The sequence below is a fragment of the Alexandromys fortis genome, unplaced genomic scaffold (genome assembly GCF_014885135.2).
Source record: "Alexandromys fortis isolate MF-2015 unplaced genomic scaffold, M_Fortis_MF-2015_v1.1 scaffold_123, whole genome shotgun sequence".
NCBI lineage: Eukaryota > Metazoa > Chordata > Mammalia > Rodentia > Cricetidae > Alexandromys > Alexandromys fortis.
In genome coordinates, this window is record NW_026068003.1 from 200,407 (window position 1) to 218,528 (window position 18,122).

Below are 18,122 nucleotides of genomic sequence, written 5' to 3' on the forward strand. Positions count from 1 at the left end.
TTTTGAAAGACGTAGTCTCCTGCCACTCAGAATGACCTCAAGCTGCTGGCTACAATAGGTTGACTTTAATGTCCCGATCCTCCTGTCTTTGCCTCCCAAGTGCTAGCATAACAGGTATGAGCTCCACACCCAGCCTAGAACTTGGTGTTTGCAGAGCTGGAGATGGGTCTTTTGAAATACAGTCACCTCCTGAGAGTAAAGCCTTCATTATTGAGATGAATGGGAATGTAACCACACTCCTACCAAGGGCCAACTATAAGTCAGGAAGCAGCCCACACCAGACATTGGATTTCCTGGCCTGTTGACCTTAAACTGTCTCGCTTTCAGGACTAAGAGACTATATAAGCAGTAAGAAATAGATTACTGTTGCTTATGAGTACACAATTTATAGGTATACAATATACCCTAGCTGTAAGAGGCCAGATACGGCACACTTGTGAAATTTACATAATAATTGATTACTCTATTAGTGTTACTTTGAGACCGGGTCTCCTGGCACTTGCTGTTGAGCAGGTTAACCTCAAACTTGTAAAAATCCCCCCTGCTTCTGCCTTCTGGGTGCTAGGACTGTGGACATAAGAACTACTTCTGACATAAATAACTAACTTTAAAATTAGAATATATTGATTTTTATTCTTTTTTGTTTTGAGAGGGATTCTCACTGTATAGCTCTGGTTGGTTTGGAACTCACTATGTAGACCAGGCTGGTACTACAAAGACCAGGCTGGCCTCAAACTAATAGAGATCGGACTATCTCTCCCTGCAGAGTACTGAAATTAAAGGCAAGAACCACCACAGCTGGCAGAATACATTAATTTTTAGAATTTTCCTCAGAAATCCTTGTCAGCTCCCTTGAGATAATGTAAACACTACAGACTATCACATATTCAAAATTGAAAATTTACCAGAATAGAAAGTTTGAATTAATAATCATATTGAGCAGACATTTTTCACGATATCAAATCTGTTTGACTGCTGATTCAGAAGGGTCCCTTATTAACTACATTAAAGTACTATAACTTCATGTGAAAGTTGAGGTTAGAGCACGATGTCAGATCTGTGCTTCCTTACATTTATTCAGAGTTCATCATGAGCAGCAAAGGCTGGGTGTTTTAAAGCTCTAGACTACATCATCCTGAAAACAAACACTGCCTCCAAAACCTCCAATAAAAATGAACATGGCTGAAGAGGCAAGCAGGTTACTAAGCTTGGAATGATTAAAGAAAAATAAAATGCAGACACCACTCTGAATTCAATGCCACTTTATTTCTTGAGCCGGGACGCTAAACATGTACTTTAAAGCCTATAAATTTAGAATCTTTTTTTTTTTTTAATGCAGAACATTGTGTCCGATGTTTATCACTGTAGTTCTGATTGCTATTTAAAATGAACTGGAATGGAAGGCTCAGTAAGGTTAAAATCGATACAGCAGCGCCACCCAGTGGGTATACTGACCACACAAATATGCTACTGAAAATTTTCTTTTTCTTTTTATTTATTTAAGATTTCTGACTCTTCCCCGCCACCGCCTCCCCTTTCCCTCCCTCTCCCCCAATCAAGTCCCCCTCCCTCATCAGCCCAAAGAGCAATCAAGTTTCCCTGCCCTGTGGGAAGTCCAAGGACCACCCACCTCCATCCAGGTCTAGTAAGGTGAGCATCCAAACTGCCTAGGCTCCCACAAAGCCAGTTCGTGCAGTAGGATCAAAAACCATTGCCATTGTTCTTGAGTTCTCAGTAGTCCTCATCGTCCACTATGTTCAGCGAGTCCGGTTTTATCCCAGGCTTTTTCAGACCCAGGCCAGCTGGCCTTGGTGAGTTCCCGATAGAACATCCCCATTGTCTCAGTGTATGGGTGTACCCCTCACAGTCCTGAGTTCCTTGCTCGTGCTCTCTCTCCTTCTGCTCCTGATTTGGGCCTTGAGATTTCTGTCCGGTGCTCCAATGTGGGTCTCTGTCTCTGTCTCCTTTCATCGCCTGATGAAGGTTAATATTCAGGAGGATGCCTGTATGTTTTTCTTTGGGTTCTCCTTATTTAGCTTCTCTAGGATCGCTAATTATAGGCTCAATGTCCTTTGTTTATGGCTAGAAACCAAATATGAGTGAGTACATCCCATGTTCCTCTTTTTGGGTCTGGCTTACCTCACTCAGGATAGTGTTTTCTATTTCCATCCATTTGCCTGCAAACTTCAAGAAGTCCTTGTTTTTTACTGCTGAGTAGTACTCTAATATGTATATATTCCATACTTTATTCATCCATTCTTCAATTGAAGGGCATCTAGGTTGTTTCCAGGTTCTGGCTATTACAAACAATGCTGCTATGAACATAGTAGAGCATATACTTTTGTTGTATGATAAGGCCTCTTTTGGGTATATTCCCAAGAGTGGTATTGCTGGGTCCAGGGGTAGGTTGAGCTACTGAAAATTTTCATGTTAAGTTGTGCTGTATTTGTAGTAATACAAATATATTAGTAAATATACTCAAAGTATATTAGGACACCCAAGAATAAAGAGTTCTGTATTTTCTGTGTTACCTGTAATGGCAGCAAGCCACAAACAGCTCACTGGTGAGATGCACCAGTGATTTCTCTCATATGAGATGTTTGACAAGTGTGGAATCATATTCCTGCATGTTCATGCTTTTGTATATATCTCTATATTCATTGTTTCTTCATAATGAGTAATTTAAAGGTTTCTGTTAGATATCCTTAATTTAAAATGAATTTTTATTTTCGAGACAGGGCTTCTCTGTAGCTTTGGGGCCTGTCCTGGAACTAACTCTTGTAAACCAGGCTGGTCTCGAACACACAGAGATCTGCCTGCCTCTGCATCTCAAGTGCTGATATTAAAGGCATGCACCACCACCATCCGGCTCTAAAATGTATGTTTAAAATTTCACTTCAGACTGCTGTTCATGGATGGTCATCATTTTTAAGGCAACAGTAAATATTACTCATGATTCATGAGTAAACTGAATGAGGTTATCAAAGATACCACCACAGAATTTATAAATCAGCCACAATGTGACATAGTCAAAATACTGATATGACCAGACAGTATTGCAACATCCTACTGCATATCAAATTTTGGGATATTGCTTTCAGATTGTAAAAACTGAATGGGATATTTTGTCATTCTTTATTCCTCATAGAAAATGTGAACACAATGGGAGGGCAAAAAGAATCAAAGTACACTTATTTTTTAAACATGTCTTGAGACTATTTCTTTCTTCTGTTAGAGGCACCATGTTTTTAAAAAAGGCTCTTGGGCTGAGAAGATGGCTAACTGGGTAAAGGCACTTAACTAAACTCTATGATTCTTTTTCTTCCCTGGAACTCACACAGCAGAAAAAGAGAAGCAACTCTTGAAAGCTGTTCTCTGACCTACATACACACAATAAATAAATAAAAAGGGGAAAAGGATTTTGTTAAATTGTTCTTAAGATGAATATGATATGTACTCACTCATTAGTGGATTCTAGCCATAAATAAAGGACATTGAGCCTATAATTCGTGATCCTAGAGAAGGTAAATAAGAAGGTGAACCCAAAGAAAAACATGTTGTTATCCTCCTGGATATTGGAAGTAGACTAGATTGCCAGGCAAAAGTTGGGAGCTTGAGGGTGGGGGTGGGGTGGGGATAAGGGGAGATGGGGAGAGAGAAGTGAGAAGGGGGGAATGGGGAGAACTTGGGGGAATAGGATGGTTGGAATGGAAGAAGGGTGGATACGGGAGCAGGGAAGTATATATCTTAATTAAGGGAGCCATTTTAGGGTTGGCAAGAGACTTGACTCTAGAGGGGTTCCCAGGTGTCCAAGGAGATGTCCCCAGCTTGTTCCTTGAGCAGCTGAGGAGAGGGCACCTGAACTAGCCCTATCCTATAGCCACACTGATGAATATCTTGCATATCACCATAGAACCTTCATCTGGCGATAGATGGAGATAGAGACAGAGACCCACATTGGAGCACTGGACTGAGCTGTAGCCACGTTTATTGCCACAACTCTATGGTGTTTCAAGGTCCTTGCCTGCAAGCAAGCTACAACACTCAAATGCTCTCTCTGTAGCTGACCTCCTGCCTCAAAGAGTCAGAGTTTGCACTGGCAGGATGGCCCAGGAAGCCGGCATTTTAAAGTGGTGCAGCTTTTTTCCTGCTACAGCTGAAAACCAAAAAGCATGTGTTCGGCTTTTCATCAACACTGTTTAAGTGTTTCGTGGCAGGACCTCTTAAAAGAGCTGCAAGGTTTTGCAGCTAAAGCTGAGTCAGGAAAGACAAGCATTCGTCTGTAGAGAGTTCAGTCAGTTAGGTAAAATGGGCTTCCCAAGCTTGACGCCTGCTTTAGTTCATCAGCGCTCAGCCAGGGGGTGCACACTTGAAATGCCAGCACTGGGGAGGGGGAGGTAGGCACTCCTAGTGCTCACTGGTGGTGCAGTTTGGTCTGATTGGTGAGCTGCAGGCCAATTAGTGAACCTACCTCAAAGAAAGTAGATGGTGTCTCCAAGGATGTCACTCAAGGTTTTCTTCTGCCCTACATATGCTCATGTACTCATGTACATGTGCCTGCACACAGTCATTGGCACGAGCGAGTGAGCACGCACACACACCTTTTAAAAAGGGCCAGTATTAGGTAACTAACTTTTTTTAAAAAAATAAGTTTTATCCTTGTAATTAAGAAATTTGAACAAACCATTAGTTTGTTTTATTAACAAATTTAAATTCTAACATACTACCAACTGCTAAATATATAGTAAAAATTATCCCTCAAATAGCTTTGTCCACACATTCATCTCCGTTTTCTTCTGAGAAAGACAATATAGTCTCTTTAATCTTGATCTTCGTGTAGTTCATTTGTTTCCTGTTTGGACATATAAATCCTGTTTTAAATAGTTTGAGCACTTACCATTGTGGTGGGTTTGTTGTTGTTGTTGTTGTTTTCGTGTTTTTTTTTAAACTACAAATCATGCACAAATAGCTCAAAATACAGCTAATACTTACTGGGCACTCAATTTTGCGAGACACTTTATTTAAATATTGAAATAACTCCCTGAATCGTAATGTTACTCCATGAAGCAGACAGGACTGTTACGTTGGTCTGTAGAAAGCACTTGTGGTGCCTGGCCCCAGGGGAGAGATTATCGGAGAAAGAAGAAACTAAGATTCAGAGACTTAGTTTACTCCAGATTATTCCAAATCACTTCTTTCAGAGCAGCGTTCTTATTTATTTATTTATTTACTTATTTATTTATTTATTTTTGATTTTCGAGACAGGGTTTCTCCGTAGCTTTTTTGGTTCCTGTCCTGGGCCTAGCTCTTGTAGACCAGGCTGGCCTCGAACTCACAGAGATCCGCCTGCCTCTGCCTCCCGAGTACTGGGATTAAAGGCGTGCGCCACCATCGCCCGGCCAGAGCAGTGTTCTTAAATGTGAGGGAGGAGCTGTTTAGATGAACTATTGATTAGGTACCTCCCATCTCTCCACGTCTTGCTTACAGAGGACTGTACCCAAATTCCAGCTAGACTACTTTCGAACTACGGTGGGCGGCTTTGGGTCACTTACGCAATCTATTTAACGTGGAGCGTTCTTTCTAAGACAAAATAGCAATCCATCCACCCGCGTTCCCATGCCAAGCTTTCATGAATCTTAAGTGAAATGATGTGTACTAATATCCAAGGCAGAACCTGACCCCATCAATGCTTATCCGATAGTGACACTGTTATTGTTACGCCAGGATTCTCAACAATGCTTTTGATTCGGTTGACAACAAAACATCCTTTACCGACTGTCACTCCCTGATCCTACTAGAGGGGCCGGAAACCGTTTGCTCGCTAACCGGGACGCTGGCGATAAAGTTCCGGAAGAAGTCATTAACAACCGCGTAAACACCGCCCGGAACTACGCCCCCTAGCTGCTGCACACCACCCCGTCCGTTGGCGTCGTAGTTCCGACTAGAAGCCAACTTCCTGAATAATGGTTCCGCCGGCCTGGGGCCAAGCTGCGCCGCACATCAAGCCCCACCCACCGCGGGACTTCTGGGCCCTCCGGGTACCCGTCGTCACGGAAGCGTGCTCGGCGGAAAGGGGCGGGCCTCGTATGGGAAGGCGGCTGATTTGAAAAGTGGCAACGGTCGGTGTTTTTGGTTGGTTGCTTGTTTTGTATCTGCTGTTCCGAGACCTGCTGGGAAGGCAGGTAAGTGCGAGCGGGCGCCGGAGGGCGGCCAGGAAGTCTAGGGTCGGGGCGCCTAGGTTCGCTGACTTAAGCTTATGTGTGTTGATTTGAGACAGGCTGTAATGTATCCCCGGTTGGCTTAGAACCCACTATGTACCTGAGGCTGGTCTTGAACTCCTGATCCTATCGCTTCCACCTCCAACTGCTAAAATTACAGGCATGAGCCACAAGAGTTGTATCAGTGGGACTTGTTTCGTTGTGAATGCTTGCCAGTTTGCTCTGTATCTTCCTTGTTCTACCGTCTCTTGATTGCACCCAGAACCATGAATCAAAAGGCAAAACGTCATTCTTAATCCAAAAATTAGGGAGCTGCGTGTATATGGCTCTACTCGTGTATAACACAATGCCCTCCCCGTGGTTTTGAGGAAGTTTCTTATTTACTTCATTAAAATTGGGAATTGCTTGCTTAGTTTTGCGTTGCAAAACTAGATGTATAAAATTTGTTATTCCAGTACACGCTGTGTTTAGCATTGTAGTGTTATAAATAAAGGAGACACAGCCATTAGAGATAATCTGTCCTATTTGAGCTAACATGTCAGAGAGTCATTTTAATAATTAATAAAGTATTTTAGTCTGAGCTAAGAGGTCAAATTAAAGGCCTCTTCCTCTATCTGAACACGCACACACACACACACACACACACACACACACGAATGAGTTGGAACTGAAATTGTACTATGAAAGGCTGAGGATTTGGATATGAGAAGAGGTTATTATGCCCACTAATTGCAGGTGTAAGCCTCTTGGTAGGGAATTCAGAAATTCCCAGGCAGGTATAATGAGACATTGGAAGTTTAGGGGAAGTCTTGAAGGGATTGACTTGTACCAGAAAGAGCATTAGATTATTAAAGGCTTTAGAAACTTAAGCGGAAAAGATTGAAATCTGATTGCACATTTGTGAGGGTTTGATGTCTTATAAGGGTTAACCCGGGGTGGCATTGTATATAAAGAGCATCAGCAGAGGGGTGTGCTAATAATCATGAAGACATTTTATACCCACTCCAGTGTTAAAATTCCTAATCTAGGTGTGGCTTGCTTTAGCGAGTACCCTCTTTGTAATGTTTTTATGAGCACTTTAAAAAACTGAGACTTAGATGAAAAATATTGAATGTTTTATTTACTTTTTTCCCCCTCTGAAAGCATCATTTTAAACCATGAAATAAACTGACCTCAGGATATTGAGAGAAAACCCCCGGAATCTAATATATGCCTAAACACAAAGGAGGCCTGGACTAGATGATTATAAAGAGATCAGTCAGGGGATAGGGGCTTGGGATTCAGTAGGGAAAGGGAGTGACTGGGGATTTGGAACGCGGCCAGAGGAGGTACACAGTGAATGAAGGCTGCCTTGTTCTACCTATGAAGTCTCCCATGTGTTTGCCCCCTGTAGTGATCCGTACCTGGGCAGGGATCAGAAATACAGCCTTTTCTTATGCACAGTACTTTCCTCTGCAGAGAAGGAGCTGTACTGTGGAGAAGCCTCTGCCGGCAGCTACACATTTCGAATGGAAACATCTAGAAACATCTTCCTACAGAAGAACCTTGCTGAGCCTTTCCTGAATCTGCAGCGCTCTGTAGTTTTTTGAAACACACCAAACAACTATACTTGGGGTAGGATAATTTACTGCCCCATACATTTATAATTTATACTGAAATAGATGACTAGTGTGTGAAAGGCCCAAATCCAGATTTGAGATGATCCTATCTCTGAAAAAAAGGTTGCAGTTATGAAATTCAGTAGTAGAAATGAAAATAGCTTAAAGTTCAAATACTGATGTAAGAAGAGTGCAGGGGAGATCCAGACTCGTGTAAGTGGGCCATGCGGAGTTTCTTTCACTGGGTCGTAATGCATTTCTACATGAGTGCTACAGTTACCCACAGTCAGTCGGGGTGGTTCCTTGCTGTATTAATACTCTGCCCTAGACTGACTGATTCTGGAGTGTTGAATCCTTTCGGTATTAACTTTTCAGAAGATATTGACTGTCTGGGGAAATAGCTCAATTAGGAAAGGCAGGACCAGAGTCAACCCTAGAACCTACATATTTCTTTTTCTTTTTGAAGTTCTGCTTGTGGTCCATTGGTTCTCAGCATTGTGGAGAGAGACAGGCAAATGTCTGGTGCTTAGTCAGCCTAGCCTATTGGGATCTTCTAGGACTTTTTTTTTTTTTTTTGGTTTTTCGAGACAGGGTTTCTCTGTGGTTTTGGAGCCTGTCCTGGAACTAGCTCTTGTAGACCAGGCTGGTCTCGAACTCACAGAGATCCGCCTGCCTCTGTCTCCCAAGTGCTGGGATTAAAGGCGTGCGCCACCACCGCCCGGCGAGGCCATATCTTTAAATAAATAAATATATCGAATTAAATAAGTAAAGGTGGGCGGCACCTGAGGAACAAAATTAGAGACTATCTCTGGTCCACATGGACCCGCACACATACAAACATAGACTAACACAAGGGAAGATACTGATAAAATAATATTTCAGGGGTAATTTAAATAGGACAATATCATAGTATGAAATATACATTTTGTCCAAAGTTCTTGGTGCACAGATACCAAAATGCTTAAAATCATCACAGTGATAAGTGAACTTTTGTAAGTTAATAGTTAGCTGTTGCCTGGTAGACTCTCGCCCTTGGACAAGGGGAAGGGGTGGGAGTAGGGTGGCAGGATGGGAGTGAGGGGTGGTTTACCAGAAAACTAAGGCAATCCTATAGGATTAGGACATTCAGCCCCTGTCCCCTGATCCTGGGGAAGGGAGAGACTGGAAGTTGCTGGCATTGATAAAATCAATCATACATACATGATAAAACTTTTATAAAAACCCCCAAGAGCTGATTTTGAGAAACTCTGGGACAGCCAGACACTTGGTGGTTCCTGGGCCTCTTCATACTATCATACTGTCCTGTTTAAATTACCCCTGAAATATTATTTTGTCAATTCTTTTCTTGTGTTAGTCTATGTTTGTATGTGTGTGGGTCCATGTGGACCAGAGGCAGTCTCTAATTTTGTTTCCAAGTTCCTCCCTTATACTTGGCACTGGTTGTCCAAGGAGGGCATGGTAGGAACTCCAGTGTGTAGTATACTGTCAGAAGCATAAGTAAAACAGCCTGGTCTTGTGACCATCGCGTCAGTGGGGAGCAGTGTGAGGGTTGTGATCTTATTGACCTGGAAGTAGTGTCAGAATTTATGATCAGACGCCTAGTGGTGTCCACCACATAATTAATATCTGCCTGCTTGATACTTGCCAGAAACCAGTCCCACCTTAGGAACAAATCTGTACTGACTTTTACTGAAGGAGTGGGAAAAGATGTATTCTTCTCTTTCAAAAATGGTAAGGTTTCCAAAAAATAGTCTCAGAAAGTAGTGGCCACATGTAAGGAAATAGTCTTTAATCATGTGGCGGAGAAGGCCTAGAAGGGACATCACAGCTTTCCTCCCAGTTTTGGGAGAAATGTCCTGTAAATGGGGATCGATGTATCCTGTTGAGGTCGCAGCAGCTTTCTCAGTAGCATGAGCAAGTGTCTTCTACTTATCGGGGACACACTAGAGCGAAAGGGAATAGCCTTTAGAGTTGCTGTGCTCTGTGGTGTTTTGAAGGGTTGAGAGCCAGGGCGTTATTTAACAGCTGTGTTTTGGGGTGGCATCCTCCATTCACTGGGAGGAGAGGCAAATTGTTGGGGCCTCTTTTTAAGCCATAATTGTTATGAAACAGTGAGAGCCTAAAGTAGATTTCAAAACTTGTAAACCATTTCAGTTTGTTTGCAAAATTGAATATGTTTGCTCTGGGTCTCTGCTCACGCTGGGAAGTAGTGTCCTTTGGACAGACAGCTCTGCCGTGAGAGACCACCCGAAGCATCGTAGCGTATTTGGCAGAATGCCTGGTCCCTAGCCATTGCATTCTTGTCCTGACAACTGAAAATATCTCCAAGCCTTGCCAGCTGTGCTCTGGGATGTGTGAGGGGGACAGAATTATGACAAGTGCTATTTTAAGAGGACACCGGTAGGAATCATCTATTATCTGCACACATTAGAACAAATAGGTTTTTGCTGTTTTATGTGTTTTGAGTTCTTGCTTTGGTGAAAGGGATTCCTGCCTTAAACTAAAACCTCTCTTTCCTGCTCTCCCTCTACGTCTTCCCTTCCTCTGCCCCAGCTCTCACCCCTGCTTGCATCTTAAATCTTATTAGTCTTCTTACGGTGTGTGTTTGAGTAGGATATCAAATCAAAATGCAGTTTTATTTCCTGTCTTATGTTAGTATTGCTTATATCTAGCTGCTGCTGTCTGTCTGTCTGTCTGTCTTGTGCTTTGAGAAATAGTTCTCAGCATCTTGTTAAATGCTCTAGCCCTTGTGTAAAGAAAACAACATGATTTTCCTCCTGTGTGTCAAAAGCCTCTCTTCCTTATGGAATAGGACATTAGAAATATTGGCAAAAAATGACTTAATACTTTGTGATAAAAATTATTTTAGGATAAAACATCACCTTTCTTTCAGTGTGTGTTTGTATGTGTGTGTGAATAAAATTCATCTTGTTCTGTTTTGAGACAGGACAGAGTCAGGTTGACCTTGAGTTTTACATGTAGTTCTTACATTGAATTTCTGATCCTCCTGCCTCCATCTTCTAGTTTTGGGGGGTCACCAGTATGCATTACCATGCCTGGCTTAAAATTCTTTGCCTTATTCCCATATTTGATGATCAAACTACTATGAACAGTTTAGCCACAGCTTGTTCATTTTTTTTCCTATGTATCAATTTCTAGATAATAAGGACTATTCATTATGCATATGTCTGATCTTCGTTTTTTTTTTTTTTTTTTTTCCTTCTTTCTCACTAGGAGGAGACTGTCATCATGGAAACTTTGTCCTTCCCCAGATACAGTGCAGCTGAGATTGTGGATCATATCCGCAATAAATTACTAACAGGAGCTGATGGCAAGAACTTCTCCAAGAATGATCTTCATCCAATCCCTAAGGTAAAATGTGTCTCTCTTTACACGGAGATACTGATATTTAAGAATAAAGTAGCTGCTAGGTCTGTAGTGTGGGAAGGAAGGCGGGTGCCCTCATATTTGTTGTAGGCCAGTCATTTTTAATCTAGAGAAAAATTTCTCACCTGGTGTAATTTTAAAATAACATTAAGTTTATATGTGGGGCAACTTCTACAGGCCCAGTGGGAACTCAGTACTTTAATACAGTTGTTTTCCTTAAAAAGAAAGCTTTAAACCATAGATATATTAAAGTATATTAAATTTTTATATTACTGGAGTGGTGGTATGAGGGTATCATTTATTGGAGACCTTGACAGGATTTATTCCAAGTAGCTTCCTACACACGCATGCTTAAAAACAGTCTTCTTTGGAAACACACAGATTAATTTTCTTACATTATGCCCCAGGCGGAAATTGACTTATTCTGACAGTTGTTATTCTTTATATGTTTGGTTATTAAATGCAAAAATGAGCTGTTTGTGTGTCACAGCAAAATCCCAAATCTCCCTCCAGTTCCCTGTGTTGGCCTTGAAGTTATAATATGGGAAGGTTTATTTTATCATATCGAAGGCAAAATTGTTTATCTCAGTCTGTTTTGGTTTTTTAAAATGGGAAGAATGGCCTCAGAGCAAATAATTGGTCTTTGAGGTGAGTCATGTAGCTTTAGGTCAGCACTGCCACGTTCTCACCATGTTTTAGGCTTTCTGTTCCCCTAATAAATAAACCTGAATACAGAAGAGCAAACAGATTCTTGGGCCCGCATTTGGGATCTACTAACGTAGAAGAAAAGGTTTCTAAATCTTGCTATTTCTCCATTATTCCAAGCAGCTAAACTGAAGTCACCTCAGAACAGTGGGCTAGTCTGAATGATCTTTCTTCAAAAAGTGAATATAAAATCTTGAGGTTTCCAGCATTTCTACATCCCTGGCAGAGTCCTGGAAGACCCACCCATCTTTCCTGTCTGGGCTGGGTGAATTGATTGGGTTGGATTTGGATAAAATTACTCTCATTCATCATTAACCAATTTCCTTGTTTATTCACTACACAAGAACAAATTATTATGTAACATAAGGTGTCCTAGAATTTGGAGGAATTGTGATGTATTTTGAGGGAAAGTGGGTGATTTTCTCTCCTTTTCTTTTGTTGCGTTCACCGACCGCAGCATTTGATGGTGAGGTTGGCAATGGCGCAGCTCCTGCCTGAGACACTGACAGTTGTTTTTCTGTTGTAGCCTGAAGTCTTGTACACGATCTACATGAGAGCCTTGCAAATAGTGTATGCGGTGCGGTTGGAGGCCTTCTACATGGTGAGCTAAGAGCTGAGACAGTGTGTGGTTCCTGTTTGTAAGCAGGTCTGCTCACAGTGCGTTCTGCTCAAAAGGTTGAGAAGTGGTTGACTTCATTTCCAACAAATCTAAAGGATTACAGAAAAATGATCTCACAAAGGAATTTTAGGCATCATAATAGCTTACATGAGACTCCTTAGTAAGATGAAAACTATAATGAAAGACCAAATGACACTTGGAAATTGCTGATTCTATACAGTTTGTTTACAGGTGTTTGGCTTCAGAGACTTTAATAAACAACTGCCAAGTCTTTAGGGAAAAAATTGTTTTTGTAGGAAGGACTCTAAGATTAAACTAGGTGGTAGTAAGATTAAAGCAATTGAGATGAAACAAAGCACATAGTTCTAGTCAGAAGGACTGCTTTTCTTGACCATGTTTTGTGATGAAATTATCAGGGTATTATCTGAAGATCTGTGACAATGTCGTGTCTGTGGGGTCTCATCAGGTTTTATATATATATATATATTCTTTTGACAACCCAGACTGTCCTCGAACTTATCATCTTCCCATGTACTTGTATAATAGACACATGCTACCACTCTTAGCCTATAACTGGAGTTTTTTAAAGAGCAAAGATTTTGCCCTCTGTTTACTATGGAGCTTTGCAAAGGTTTAGTTTCTTTACGAAACGAGGTATCCCTCTAAAGTAGGGTTGTAGCAGTTAAAAGAGAACAACAAAGTTAAGTGCCTAGCATAAGGCCTGATGTCATTTCCGTGGACTTAAGGTTCTTCATTAAATGCCCCCCCCCCCCCCCCCCGGGGACTGAGCATCATATAGTCCTGTCAACTCTGGCTGTGCACTGCGAGTTGTGTTGTTCTCAGATTTGGTGGTAATGAACTAATAGCGTTAGACCATTTCCTGTGTTTAAGGTTTCTTATAGTAGAAGATTCTTCTCATTTCATCTAATTGATATAGATTTCATGACTTATTTCATGCAGATCCCGGTGAACATAGAAGTCATGTATCCACTTTTAATGGAGAACTTTTTACCAATCATCAATTTATTAGTTCATCTGTGAGTAAAGGGTGATTTTTTTTTAATCTACATTACATTAAACTCTTCTAATGGTATGGTCTTTGTAAAAGAACAGCTCCCTCTACTTTATCTCGTATGTGTTCAGAGTTCTCACATGTATTCATTCAGTCTTCCCCTCTGGCATTTTCAGGATGCTCTCAGGTGACATTCTAAGGTCCTCTAAGTTTGGAATTGTTTGGTAGCTTTGCATTTTTGAAGAATCTTAGAATCACCAAGAATATATGCTGTTTATTCTGTAAACACCTTTATACTAAATGGATGTTGTAACATGTATAAAAACCAATACTAATGCAATGTAGAAGTAGATTCCATGCTGCAGGACTGTGCACTGCTGTAGACTGCTGACCTGACTTGACCCTGGAACACTGAGCAATGGATCTAGAAATATGTTTGGAACTAAGATCTTTGCGTTCATGGGTTAGCATCTAATGCCCTGCTCTTCACTGTTCTGCATCCCCAAGGGACTCCTTTATGCCCATCTGCAGAGTGAACGACTTTGAGATCACTGATATTCTGTGTCCAAGTAAGTACATTTCCAGTCATTTAATTCGCCATTTTTCCTTTCTGCCAATAAATGTAAAAGAAAATTATAAGAAAAATTTTTTAGAAAGTTATTTCTTTTTTGTCCTTTATATCTTTATAAAGCTGTTTTTTAAATTGATTTTTTTCTTAAAATTTCTTATTTTTTAAATGTTCCTAAAATTTTGGAAGATAACTTTATTTCTGTGTTGGTATCACTTTGCCGTAGGATAAAATCAGGCACGGTTCACACAGCCAGTTTCTTCCCTCATTCATCTGTTGGCATGCTTGTAGCTGGGGTCCTTAGTTTTGGATGTGTGAGGTGGACAGCTGGAGTTCCGTGCTGTTGACTTTCTATCAGCTCCCCTTCTGTCTTCCTTTGTGCTTTCTGATGCTGTTCTCCTCTCTGGAATAATCTACTCTTTGTTATCCCTTCTGTTCCTGCTCACTGCAGCACATGGCATACCACAGAGGACACAGTGTCAGACTCTGCCACTGTCCAGTGAACTCTTGTGATGCATTACTTTCGAGTCTTAGGGCCTGCATGCACATCCACAGGGCCTGCAGTGCTGTTACACAGCCTGCATTTGCGTTTCCTCGCTGGGCAGGGCACTCCACAGTTTGCACCAGTTAGTAACATTCCTTCAGATTTTCTTTCAGTTGCTGTGTTGAATGAATTATAGAGATATTGAAATCTTTTGTGAATTTATTCTTTTTATCTTCACTGTCCTTTAATTGGAGTGCTTAGCTCATTTGTGTTTAATATTATTGATATGATCAGACTTAAATTTACCCTTAATCTTTTTGTTTTTTTCCTTATAATATTTATATATTTCCATGTTCTCCAATTCTTGCCTTATTTTGGCTACTGAATTTTTAAAAAATAGTTTTTGAAAGATTTATTTTTGTGAGTGTGTTTTACCTTCATGTATGATACATACCATGTACATGCCTCATCCCCTTGGATCCTGTTGTTGGATCCCAGGAGCTGGGGTTACATGTGGTTGTGAGTGACATATGGGTGCTGGGAGCCAAACTCAGGTCCTCTGCAAGAGCAGCAAGTGCTCTTGGACTCTGACTCATCTGTCCGGCTCCTTGTTTATTGTTTTTATAAACAGTATCTTACTATATAGCCCAGGCTGGCCTAGAAGTTAAAAGCCTCTAGCCTCAGTAACGTGAGTGTTGGTTCCTGGTGTGTCCTGACATGCCTGTTTCCTCTTAGTTTTGAAAGCTAATTTTCTTAATTACCGAGTTCTAAGTTGATGACTTTCTCAGTGCTTTAAAGGCATGCTGGCACTGTTGAAAACAGTATCTACAAGGAGGACCAATAAAGATCAATAATAAAATCCCTTGAAGATACAGGAAAGGAAAAGATTTATTGCTACATTATGTAATGGCTTCTTTTGTTCCTGATAAGAAAACCCACTCTTATTCTTATCTTTATTCCATCTAATGTGTCCGCTTTATTTTCTTGTCCTTGCTTTTAAACTTTATTACTACTTCCTAGCTACTTAAATATATTTTGGGGTTCTGGGGAATTTTTGAATTTTTGTTTTGCTTTTCAACTTAGAGTTATTCACTATTTATGGTTTTCATGAGATTTAGACCTTACTCTCCTGTTAGGCAAAAAGTAGTTTTTGTTCCTCCTTTTTGTGGGATTTCATCACAGCCTTTGGATGCTGTCAATCCTGCCTCTGCTCACAGGTGGGGTGACTGCTCCTGCTGGCCTGCATACCATGAATTTCTCTGGCTCTAAACTTCTTTTTCTAATCATTCTGGTACAATTTTTTTTTTTTTCTCAATGTATACAACGTCTGCCTTCATGTAGACTGCAGACCAGAAGAGGGCTCCAGATCTCATTACAGATGCTTGTGAGCCACCATGTGGTTGCTGGGAAATGAACTCAGGACCTCTGGAAGAGCAGCCAGTGCTCTTTACTACTGAGCCATCTCTCCAGCTCCCAGCACAATTTTTATTTCAGATATCTTCTGTTTTCATCTCTTTGAGTTGGAGTTGGATATTTTTAGGAATTGTCTTTATCTTTATAAGACTTTGTTTTTGAACAAATGAGACATTTTCATGGCCTGTTTTATTGTATTTGTCATTGGTGCTATTTCAAGGTATTTTGGTATTTTTCTTTTTATAAATCATATTCTGGTTTTGCTTTTTATTTTTCTTAGATTACAAATTTTATGCCATGTAATACTGATGCTTTTGTTTACTGCTTTAGATATTTCTGTTTCTTCTCTCAGCCTTCATAATTTCTTCATGTCTGCATGCTGATTAGAACCAGCTTCTCTGAGACTGCCAGAATTCTCTACTCTCCACAGCCTCTGCTCTGAGTTCTTAGTCTCAGCAATTCTAGTTGCTCTGGCCCCTCCCACTCTAAAATCTTATCGTCTTGCCTCCATAAGACCCATGCCTGCTGTTGGCATTCTCTGTTAAGAGCAAGTGCATTCACAGGGCTCCCCTCTTTCTGCTTTGAAGGTGGTTTCTGCCCTATATTGCATGTGCTCTGCTGTCTAAAGGTTTTGCTTCACTCACTCATTCACTCATTCATTCATTCATTCATTCATTCACTTTCTGTTTTATTATTAGGGTCGGTCATGGTCTCTGCTCTCCTATATAGCTCAAACTAGCTTGCTTTCCTCCTCTTCTCTCCTCCTTTCTAAACACAAAGATAATTCCAGTCTAAGTTAGAACAGATAATTCTGCACGTCGTTAAAGCATACATTTTTTTCTTTGCTGTGAGCCAAGTCATATAGTAAAACTGATATATCTTTGCATTCTGTTGTTTCAATGATTTACAGTGTTATTTTCTTTTTTAGGAGCAAAACGGACAGTTCGGTTTTTAAGTGGCATTATCAACTTTATCCACTTCAGAGAAGCATGCCGGGAGACGTATTCAGAATTTCTTTTGAAAAATGTAAGATTTAAGTATATTTTCTAGATGCATACACACCAGGTCAGCAATCTCACGTACAAATTATGAGTGTGCCTTGAAATTTTGTCACAGGTCAATTATAAGATAATTCTTAATATTGGATTTTGTTTTATATTTATACAAAGCAGACTTTAGTTTAGGAATGATATTTAGAAATGATATATTCTTGATAATACAGAAGATAGAATTTGGCTGTAATGTTGTAGTAGAGACATTAAGAAATGGTTTTTTTTTTTTTCAAAGTTTGCAAAGGTGCATAGTGTTCTTCAAATAACTGAGATATTTGAAATTTGCTTGCATTTTTAAGCAAGGTCAGGTTGGACTGTTATTCTTCTGCCTGGCCTCACAGATGCCGTTCAACACCATCACTTTAACAGATGGATATTTTTTTCATTGTACAACTGGTAGACTCTGTGGAGCTTATGGACGATTATTGCGGGACTCATATTCATTGCTCTTTATGTGCAAGTGTTGACCTCTTAGAAAGTACCAGGTAACATGAACCAGATCTGAGATTCAGCTACTTGGAACTGGATAGACTCTTATTTCAAGTAGGCTAAGCTTATACTCCTGAACCTGAAGACTCTCCAAGCATACACACACACAGTTGCATATACACTCACACCCAAGTATACACACACTCACACTTTTGTTTGCCTATTTATTCTCAGTTTTTAAAGACACACAACACAGGCATTTCGTTTCTAAGAAACCCGAGGGACTGTCCTTCCTGCCACTGCTTGTGTTGGGACAGGTGTCATGGTCTCTGTTCCCATTACATTCAGTGCTTTAGTTAGTTGGTTTCATAGCTTTCCGTTCATGACTGATGGCTTAAAGAAATAGAACCATGTTCAGGATCAAAAAGATTCTTAAAAATTACCAGCATTTAACACAGTGTCTAGCCATAGTAAGATGTATCTAGCAACAGTTGTGTCAGGTAAAGAAATTCTTGGGAATAATATGCTTAGAGGTTGTACCTAACGTGCACATGACCCTGGGTTTACTGCCCAGCATTTATTTATTTATTTATTTATTTATTTATTTATTTATTTATCTATCTATCTATCTATCTAT

General features: G+C 40.5%; 1 protein-coding gene across 2 annotated transcripts in view; it reads left to right on the plus strand.

Moving 5' to 3' along the window:
* Positions 1-6,050: 6,050 nt before the first annotated feature.
* The window catches only part of LOC126513033 (kinetochore protein Nuf2-like), a 30,299-nt gene continuing 18,227 nt past the window's right edge, over positions 6,051-18,122 (plus strand). Inside the window, exons 1-7 of one of the 2 annotated variants that reach the window (XM_050161142.1) lie at positions 6,051-6,182; positions 7,677-7,832; positions 11,051-11,188; positions 12,435-12,509; positions 13,488-13,564; positions 14,047-14,108; positions 16,933-17,030. In XM_050161142.1, coding sequence (XP_050017099.1) covers positions 11,066-11,188; positions 12,435-12,509; positions 13,488-13,564; positions 14,047-14,108; positions 16,933-17,030 — 435 coding nt within the window. In that variant the 5' untranslated portion in view covers positions 6,051-6,182; positions 7,677-7,832; positions 11,051-11,065. The remainder of the gene's footprint in view (positions 6,183-7,676; positions 7,833-11,050; positions 11,189-12,434; positions 12,510-13,487; positions 13,565-14,046; positions 14,109-16,932; positions 17,031-18,122) is intronic. The other variant, XM_050161143.1, reaches the window with a different exon arrangement.